A 10,618-nucleotide genomic window follows, 5' to 3' on the forward strand; every position below is an offset into this window, starting at 1 on the left:
TTTCTGATCTTCCAACTTTCCCTCTGGTAATGTGTTAGTTTGTTAAAGCTGATGAAATGCAATATACCAGAAATGGGATGGCTTTTACTATGGGGGTTTATTAACTTACAAGTTGACAGTTCTGAGACTGTGAAAATGTCCAAATCAAGACATCAGCAAGACGATACCTTCTCCCTAAGACCAGCCACCAGGGATCCTCAGCTTCTCTGTCACATGGCCAGCACCTAGTGACGTCCCTTCCCTCACGGGTCTCGGTGCTTCCAGCTTCTCGTCGCTTCTCTCGGCTTCTCTGGGGCTTTATTCTGTGTCTTCTCTCTGTCTTTTATCCTCTTACAAAGGGCTCCGGTAAGAGGATTAAGACTCACTTTGAATGAGATGGGTCACATCTCAATTGAAATAACCTAATCAAACGGTCCCACCCACAATAGGTTTACACCCACAGAAATGAATTAACTTAAGAACATACTTTTCTGGAGTCTGTAAAGCCTTCAAACCATCAGAGGTATCATCTTACTTTTGTCTAAAGAACTTCTTTAGCATTTCCTTTAAGCAGGTCTGCTGGCAACAAATGCACTTAGTTTTTTTCATCTGAAAATGTTTCTGTTTCATCTTCATTTCTAAAGCATATTCTGCTGAAAATAGAATCTGGGTTGACAGTTCTTTCCTTTCAAAGAGTTAAAAATGTTATTCTACTTCTTGGCTTCTGGTGAAAAATTTTTGGTCATCCAAATCACTATTCCTTTATAAATAATGTGTCATTTTTTTCTGGCTGCTTTCAAGATTTTATCTTTGTCTTTAGCTTACAGCAGTTTGATTATGATGATTCTGGGCATAGATTTCTTTGGGTTTATCATGTTTGGGATTCACCAAGCTTCTTGAATCTAGAGGCTTGGATCTTTTGCCAAATTTGGGAAGTTTTCATTCATTATTTCTTCAAATATTTTTTTCTGCAATACACTCTTTTTCTTTTGTTTCTGGGCCTCTGATAACACAATTTTTTAAACCTTTTGATTTTTTCCCATAGGTCCCTGAGGCCCTGTTTACTTTTTTTCTCTCTTTTGTTCAGATTGGATAATTTCTATTGATCTATCTTCAAGTTCACTCACCCTTTCCTCCATCATCTACATTCAGCCATTGAGCCCAAGCAGTGAATGTTTTAATTTGGTCATTGTATTTTTGAATTCTAAACTTTTCATTTGGCTCTTCCTTATATTTTTTATTTCTTTCTTGAGGCTTGCTAACTTGCCATGTACTTTAAACATGTTTTCCCTTATGACTTAGAGCATTTTTATAATAGCTTCTTTTAGGACTTTGATAATTTCAACTTCTGTGTCACCTCAGCATTGGCATCTGTTGATTCCCTTTTCCCATGAGAGTTGAGATTTTCCTGATTCTTCATATGCCAAGTAATTTTAGATTGTATGTTAAACTAGTAATATTATATTATTAGTAGTATTATTATAATATAATATATAATCACATGGAGAATGGAGAATGTTGATATTTGTGTTTTAATGGACAATCAACCTGGTTGTGTTCAGGTCACAGCTTCTGACCAGCCTTCTGAGGTTCCAATGTATGTTCAAAGACTTTGCTGTGCTATTTGGATCTGTTCCACATGTGCGCCATCTAATAGCCAGTAAAGGATGTGGAAGGTGTTCTGTCCCATAGTCTGCTTTTCAAAGTTAGATCTATACATCGCATCTTGGGGCTAAGCCTAGAAGTTCATAAACAACTTTATGGGGTCACTTTCCCAAACTCCTCCCTCTCCATGAGTTCCCCAGTGTTTTCTGTTTCCCTGGGCTCCCCTCCAGTCAGAAAACTGGGGCTTTAGTTTTCCCATTCTGCCACCTACTTCCCACAGCTGTGCTCATTATGGGGCCAAGTGGTGGGAGGAAAGAGAGAGACAAAAAGCGATAGGGTTTCTCCCTACCCTCTTAGACCACAACAACTCTCATTGGAGAGGAAGTTTCCCTTCCTTCAGAGTTTTAGACAATTGCAGGCCCCCTCTGCTACCATTGTCACTGCTGCCGCCACCATTGCCTGCTCTGGGAGAGAACAGAGAAAAGGGAAAAAAGACAAAAAGATATCTTAAAAGAGCAGTTTCCTCCACTCTCCCTGAATTTGAGGATTCCCGTTTCCTGTTCCTGAAACCAGAACTAGAGAGCTAGAGAGCTTCTCCTGGGGCTCTGTCTGTCCACTTCTGGGTTGGGACTGAAGTCAGACCAGACTAAGGCATACCAGAGTGGAAGAAAAACAGGACAACCACTGTTGGTTCAATGGTCTTCCCTAATTTGCCTACTCCCTTTGCTTTGGAGAGCTCTTAAATACCTGCTCTGTGCATTTTGTCCTGGTTAGGTAGCTGCATTCAGTGGGAGAGATGGAAGGAGTAGGCTGAATCCATCTTTCCCGGGACCAGACCCTATCACTGTCAGTTCAAAGCTTCTAAATTGCAAATGTTTGTATCAAAGTTCTGGCAAGAAATGGAGGCACACTACAGTTGGGTAAAGGGAGTAGAGTTTATTTAAGGGACTGTTTACAAACACGTGGAACTTGTATAGCCACATCCCAAGGGAAAGCGTAGAATCCAGAGGCTAATAACAGCAGGGACATTTCTACCCATAGAACTGAAGGAACAAGGAGACAGGACAGTTTCCAGAACCTAGAGACATAGAGGCTGTCACCTTCGGTTGAGGGATGAAATTAACTGGTGTTGATCCAAAGGGAGAATAAGTAGCCAGACCAGCTTCTCCTCCCTCCCTCTGATGTCCTGCCAGTGTTTCCAACTGACTGTACCTAACAGAAACCAGAATATGGTTAATACAGGTCACCTCCCAAATTGTAGCACTGTAGAAGGGTGGACAAAGGGTCTGGAAGACCAAGTGGAAGATATCCAGCCGAGTGTGCTGTGAGAGGCAGGAGAGGGGACAAAATTGAGTATAATCTAAACCATGGATGTTCTAGTTTGCTAATGCTGCTGGAATGCAAAACACCAGAGAAGGATTGGCTTTTATAAAGGGGGTTTATTTGGTTACACAGTTAACAGTCTTAAGGCCATAAAGTGTCCAAGGTAACACATCAGCAATCAGGTACCTTCACTAGGAGGATGGCCAATGGTGTCCAGAAAACCTCTGTTAGCTGGGAAGGCACATGGCTGGTGTCTGCTCCAGAGTTCTGGTTTCAAAATGGCTTTCTCCCAGGACGTTCTTCTCTAGGCTGCAGTTCCTCAAAAATGTCACTCTTAGTTGCTCTTGGGGTGTTTTGTCCTCTCTTGGCTTCTCTGGAGCAAAAGTCTGCTTTCAACAGCCATCCTCAAACTGTCTCTCATCTGCAGCTCCTGTGCGTTCTTTAAAGAGTCCCTCTTGGCTGTGGCAAGCTCACTCCTTCTGTCTGAGCTTACATACTGCTCCAGTAATCAAGACCCACCCTGAATGAGTGGGGCCATGCCTCCATGGAAATTATCTCATCAGAGTTATCACCTACAGTTGGGTGGGTCACATCTCCATGGAAATACTCAAAGGATTCCAAAATAATCAGCACTAAAATGTCTGCCCCACAAGATTGCATCAAAGTACATGGCTTTTTCTGGGGGACATAACACCTTCAAACTGGTACAATGGATCTAGGTTTAGTTTACTAGTAAATGAAGGTTGGATTATTCCACTGAGATGAACAAAGATAGAACAACTCCATTTTGTTATTGGATCAAGCTGCCAGGTTCTTCTAGGAAAGAAACACAAGTGCTTCTCTACATTATGTGTATTCAAATAACCTGTGGATCTTGTTAAAATGCAAAATCTTTTCCTGTGGCTCTTGAATGGGGCCTGAGATTCTGCATTTCTAATGAGCCTCCAGGTGATGCCAAAGTCCAGTGATCACACATCCAATAACAAGGACTTGGAGAATCTGTGTTACTATCCTTGGTTCCCTCCTGGTTCCACTCTATAAGCAATTGCCATAATTGCTTACAAAAAGAGATTTCAACTGAAGGATTCATGGGATTCTGTTTGTAATGCAACTATACCATGCTTGAAAGTAATCAATAAAGATTTTATGTCTTCCTAAACCATGAAAAATGGTACTGGAAATGGTATTGTACATGCAAGCCAATGACCAGAAGCAGCCCCAGAACTTCTCTATATAGGAGAGCTTAGGGGCAGCATCTGGTTGGGAGAACAATGGGGTACTTTGAAGCCATATTTGCCCAGTAAGCATCTTGATTTTACTTACCTGGTAAGCTTATATTGGTGACTTAAAGCCATTTGTCCCTAGATTATATGTTATTTTCAGGGATGGGTGGGGAGACAAATCTTCCTAAGTTTCACCTTAAGAAGTAATCAATTTTTTAAAAATGCAAACACATACCTTTCGAAATCTTTAAAGGTAAAGCTAATTTGTATTTTTCTGTAAAATATGCTTCAAATTACACAATAGGTATGTTGCTAGAAAGAAGAATCTAACATAAATCCTATTTTAAGTTCATTAATAGAACTTTTAAAAAACCTTATGATGTGCCCACTTCAGCAGCACATATACTAAAATTGGAGTGACACAGAGAAGATTAGCATGATGCCTGTGCAAGGATGACATGCAAATTCATAAAGTGTCTGTATTTTTCTGTTTTTGTAAAAAAAAAAATTCTTATGGTGTCAATTTCTGAGAAATAAATATTTACTTTCCTATATATGCCTGGTGGAAATAGAAATTAAATTTAAGAAATGATTATTCATATACTGGTTTGCCATCCATTGGTTTGCTTTAAAAAAAGGTAGGGGGCACCACTATTCCTCTAAAACCTCAAAGCCCAGTAAATGAGTAGATTTTTGGCTTTCTGCAGTGACATGCTGAAAGAGCTTGCTGAGAGGCATAGGGAGCTTGTGAGTCATGTCAGGGACTGTCACACTGTATCCTTCGTATACCAGCATCTGTGCGGCAATCTCCCCAGTCCTGGAATGGAGGTCACCTGTCCATCTAGGACAATCACTAGTCCATTGCACCATAAGGTACTTTGAGTACTGAGAAGAAATCAGTCTTTAACGGAATGATCATTGATTTAGTGAGTTGGTGTGACCTAGGGAGAAAAATGCTCAACTGGGGGGTGGGTTCACCGAGATCCATTTCCTGTTCTGCCACTCACCAGTCCTCACGTCACCACCTTGAACTTCAGTTTCCTCTTCTGCAAAATGAGAGTAGAACTAGATGCTGCTTTCCAATACATCCAGTTCTGTGACTTCATGAAACGATTCCTAAGAAAATAGCCACCCAAATTGTAAACATTCACCAAATAAATCTGGAGTAAACATCTTCACTGGGTTCTTTTTACAGACGGGACATGAAAGCTTTTGGTGTGCTCGTCTCTTGCATTGAGCCAGGATTGTTCAAAACGGAATTGACAGATCCAGTGAAGACAATGGAAAAAAAACTCGCCATTTGGAAACGTCTGTCTCCAGACATCAAACAGCAATATGGGGAAGGTTACATTGAAAAAAGTGAGTTTCTAGGTGAACACGGGGTCCTTTGGGGATTCAGTGTCCTAGCGGCATGAAAGAGACTCAAACAAAAGTGAAAAAAAAGTTTCCCAGAGTAATATACCAAAAAAGATCTACATATGATCAGGGATCCCTACTTAACTCCAGTGTCATGTCTTGCTTCTCCAAGTGTTTATAAACATACTAAGTAAAAAGATCTGTGCTAAGTGCCTTATGAGTTACATCACCTACTCCTGAAAAGAATTGTTGGAGTAGTGAGTATACAGGTTTGGAAAGAACAGCAGCATCAGCATTAACCAGACACTTGTTAAAAATGCAAATTCTCGGGCCACACCCCAGACCTACCGAATCAGCAACTCTGGAGATGGGACCCAGGAATCTGTATTTTAAGAGGCCCTCAAAGAGAACCTGCTGTCTACTGAGGTTTGAGAACCATTGGTCTAAAGAGAACATGTCTGTGGGAATAAATAGAAAACCATCCCAAGGGGCCTGGATTATAATGGCAAACTCAAAACAGATTCCCACATACTATACATCCTCCTCTTCCCACTCTTCCAAAGAGTTAATGCTGTGCTTTTATATCTTTTGACAGGTCTAAACAAATTGAAAGGTACTACATTCTTTGTGAATATGGACCTCTCCCTGGTGGTAGAATGCATGGACCATGCTTTAACTAGTCTCTTTCCTAAGACCCATTATACTGCTGGAAAAGATGCCAAGACCTTCTGGATACCTCTGTCTCACATGCCTGCAGTGTTGCAAGACTTTTTATTGTTGAAACAGAAAGTAGAACTGGCTAATCCCAAGGCAGTGTGACTCAATCGACCACAACTGCCTGCCCCAGGCGATGAGATTGACTGATTTCAAGAAGCGTCTCCTTTTCAATCCCATCCTAATCCAACCTGGATTCATTTAGATGATCATGCTTCTTTTGATGACTGAAGGGGTCCCTCCATCACTGGTGATGTCTCAGAGTCCCTTCTCAAGCCTTCTTTGAATTGAAGAGCAGGGGTGGCACATCACACAGGCTTTGTCTGCTTGGAATGATGTAAGGGGAATCAGAAGACTTTCCCATTCAAATTTATCTCCACTATGGGCATACCCCAGGCCCATAGTCCCTACCATTTAGACTCACCTCTTAAATGTTAAATAATTGTCCCCTCTCAAAATATTAAGAGATTAAATAGAATACATTCACAAATGAATTAGATATATTAGGTTACCTTGCTGAGGACTGCAAACTCTATTCTGGTAAGCTCTGATGGGAACAGAAAAAGGGTGAGAAATGAAGCATTGTGGGACAATGATGTAAGCTAAGGGGACAGCAGAAACACAATAGATGGGATTTTAATTAGGGGGGAAGAAAAAGAGAGAAGAAGAGGACTGAAAAAAAGAAAATGGATATACCAGAGATAGGGAGATTCCAAGACAAATCATCCTAAACTACAGGATGTTACAGAGGTTAAACATCCTATTCTAGACCACACAGATATCTGGTGGAAAGATGGAAATAATAGAGTAGCAGGATACCAATCTAGTTTAACTCCAAGAGAAGCAAAAATGTAGGTGATTTATGTTTATTCTAGTAATTATAAAAATGACAAGCCTCAGAATAATGTCTGATACAATTCATACCCAAGATGGTTGGAACTCCTTCATTTGAGGCATCTCTGAGGCCCCATGAAGATATGCAGCTGAAATAAAAGACTCTTTAGCCTACAGCTACAGTGAAATCAAGTCTGCTACTTGCTCATATTCCTGCTTCTAAATTGGATTGACCCTGAGCTCACAACCCATCCAAAGAAAACAGTTCTCTAAATTAATGCTTCCCCAGATTCCAGCATCCAGAATCACCCTCAAAGTTTTGCTGAATATTTACATGAAAAAATCTGTAGTCTCAGAATTCAGCTTTTATTGCAGAATAATATAATTTGAAAGAGCCAGAGAAATCATCTCGCATGCACCTCTGCACACATATGTCTAATTTACTGTGAAGAAAATATTTACTATATGCTTCTTGAACCATGTCCATTTGAAGGTACCAGTAATTCTATTCATTTTCGTTCATCCTTCTGGAAACGTCTGCTTATGAGATTATTTCCTCTTTTTAAGTTTACAGCATATTGATGACTCTGAAAAATCAAATTATTGATAATGAGGGTCCACACGGACACTTGTTTCATTATTTTGAGGGAAGATACAGTCATCCTTTTTGTGCACCAAAATGAAGAAAATCAAAGCAACAATAAGAAAAATTCTCGGGCCAAGTTAGCTAAGCTATTGTCCTATCTACCTGGTCACTATCTACCTGTGAAGTCATTCATCCATCTTGGCCCTTTCCCCAGAGACAGTTCACCTGTAGATCTCTGATTTCACTTGGTTGCAGTTAAGCATCTGTGGTTTGGAAACCCTCGCTCAGCCTGTCCATGGAGCTAAAGTTCACCAACATTGAACTTGAGTTCTGACATCTTGTCTTCATTTAAAAATTTATAATCTGCTGCTCTCTGACTTCCCAGGCTTCCCAGGGCTGCCAAGACTTAAAATCTACCAAGAACCTTCTTTGCTGAACTTCCAACCATTCTATCCACATTATTGGGCCTCCCTAATTGTGTATTTCCTTTGTTTTGCCTAGACCTGAAGTCTTTGCTCATTTTTCAAAGTCGCTATACTTTGCCAACTCCCTGTTTCATCCAAACAAAAGTTCTCTCCTTAAAAAAATGCCCCAAACATGGTATCTCCTCACAATAAAACCAAATATACTCAAAAGCTTTTTTAACTAGATTAAGGTGGGATGTTTTGGCTATAAAGGCATAAGTCTGAACAGACCTGTGAGGTAGGGAGGTACTTTGGAAGGTCATCACACCAGGATTCTGAAGGCCTGGGTTCCTGGACTCCTCTCTACCTCACCATCACCTCTCATTCTCTATGCTCTTGGGAAAATAACTATCAATTTTTCATCTATAAATATTTTGGGGGACATGTCATGTGCTGGGCATTCTGCTAAGTGCTGGCCCTACACTAAGAACAAAATGGATATGGCACCTTCCCTCACAGAACTTAATACTAATCCAAAGGCTGAAGCCACTACTCCAGATGCCTTGGAGATGAATTGAGATGTTGTCTTCCACCACATTTGAATGGAGGATCCTTCCTCACTTAGTTTGGAGGGAACAGGAGAATCTTCCAGACCTTTCCTAAAAACTCAACTGCGTCCTCTATAACTCTTCCTGGACATGCACAATATATCCAAATCTGAAGTTTTATATACACCCCCACCCCGCCCCACCACCACCCCATATACCCCTTCCCCAGCTGAGCACCAACTACCATCAATTTTATCTCCTAAAAAGGTCTTGAGTCCTTCTACTTCTTCTCATCTCCACTGCAATCTTCCATTCAAGCTGCCATCATCTCTGGTCTCAGCTATAACACAGTCACTCTTTCGCTCCTCAAGATTTCTCCTCACTGCAGTCAGTATTTTTCAGATTTAAAATCTGATCATTCTACTCTTTTCTCCACCACCACTTTCCTAAGCCTTCAGTGTCTTCACATTGCCCTTTTGCTCAAGACTAAAACGTATAATAAAAATTGTATTATCCTGGCACTCCTCATTAGCCTCATTTTAGGCCACTGTCCTCCTCATTTTATCACTTCAGGTTTTTGCCCATGCTCTTCTCTAGAAAGTTCTCCATTTTACCTCATTATCTCATTTTCTCATCCTACGGATCACAGCTGCTTCCTCAGGGAAGTCCATACAATTCCAAATTTTGACTACCACCCTTTCATCCCATCTTACACACTTTCACTGTACCTTGGAAATTTACTTCAGGGCACTCATCCTAGTTTGTATTTATATATCTGTGAGGTTAGTGAGTTAATATTGGTCTCCCCATTCCGTGAGGCCAGTAATCACGATGCTTTGCTTATCTTTGTATTCCCTTGCTTAGCACCTTGTTTAGCACATTGCTTCCAGAGACCAGCACTCAATAAATATGTGTTTAATGAATGCAGAAACTGGCCTATTTTGGCCTTTCCAACTAGGGAGCTATCTCTCACTTCAGATCAAGCTTCCCAACCCCATTAGTTGTGCTCTCAATTCATCAGTTCAATTAAAGTCTTATAATTTCCTTAAGCCTTTGAGTATTTCCACAAGGGCTCCCTGGCTCTGGTTCTGCTATCAGCCTCCCCTCAGAGCCTGGTCAGGGTTGCCATAATGATTTCCGATGACCCATTGGTCCAGCGACAGACACTGGTGAAGGATCCTGGGCCAAATGGTGGCAGAGCAAACAATATCAGGAGTAATTTAGTCCATTTTGTTGCCTGCAGGTGGGACATTCCCAAGCCATTCAGGCTCAATAGAATCTTTTCCATTTAAATTCTCTCCTGCTACAAGAAATACTAAAGAGAGTGCTACAGACTGATAGGAAAAGACAGTAGAGAGAGGTTTGGAGAAGAGTGTAGAAATGAAGATTATCAGGAAGGGTAAAAGGAGAGAGAGGAAAAAATAAGATGTGACAAATAAAATCCAAAAGACAAAATGGTAGAAGACAGTACTGCCCTTACAGTAATAATGCTAAATGTATAGTAAAAAGACAGACTGGCAGAATGGATTAAAAAACAGGACCCATCTATATGCTATCTAAAATCTCTCCAAAAACTCCATAACATTTGTAGATAACCTAGCACAGCATTTAAATGAGGAGGATTTCCAGGAAACACTAAGAAGTACGAACAAATTTGGCTCTTCTCCAAACTCCTAATCACTCTAGTCCTCAAGGACAAGAGAGAACCACATTACCATTGGTGTGGAGGAAGTACTTCAACATTCTCAAAATGGAAAACTTTTTGATATTTAGAAATTATTTGTGACAACTTAATCTAAGCCATATAAAATATAAGGAAGATGATGGCCATCAGTTTCATGATTTTTTACGTGATTTAAAATAATGCTGTTGATAATCATAATATGACATTGTTTCTCAACTCTGTGAATAATTTTTAAAAAGAAAATATGAGTAATTTCCAAACTATTATATGAGACACTGAACTAGCCAGAGCTTTAATACAGATTTTGGTTCAGCAGAGTTTCCAAGCTCTTTTTCTACGTAGCATCTATCCAACAAAAAGCC

The 10,618-nt window shown here is 40.4% G+C and overlaps 1 protein-coding gene and 1 non-coding gene across 4 annotated transcripts in view; both read left to right on the forward strand.

The window, feature by feature from the left end:
- Nucleotides 1-9,999, forward strand: part of DHRS9 (dehydrogenase/reductase 9) — a 36,255-nt gene extending 26,256 nt beyond the window's left edge. For all 3 annotated transcript variants that reach the window (XM_037850223.1, XM_037850222.1, XM_037850224.1), the window contains 2 exons: nt 5,326-5,489; nt 6,082-9,999. In XM_037850223.1, coding sequence (XP_037706151.1) covers nt 5,326-5,489; nt 6,082-6,305 — 388 coding nt within the window. In that variant the 3' untranslated portion in view covers nt 6,306-9,999. The remainder of the gene's footprint in view (nt 1-5,325; nt 5,490-6,081) is intronic.
- LOC119545091 lies at nt 4,512-4,618 on the forward strand. Its single transcript, XR_005219065.1, has one exon. It is a non-coding gene; the product is annotated as a U6 spliceosomal RNA (small nuclear RNA).
- Nucleotides 10,000-10,618: the final 619 nt, after the last annotated feature.

This window comes from Choloepus didactylus, chromosome 9 (assembly GCF_015220235.1).
Source record: "Choloepus didactylus isolate mChoDid1 chromosome 9, mChoDid1.pri, whole genome shotgun sequence".
In the NCBI taxonomy this organism is placed as follows: domain Eukaryota; kingdom Metazoa; phylum Chordata; class Mammalia; order Pilosa; family Megalonychidae; genus Choloepus; species Choloepus didactylus.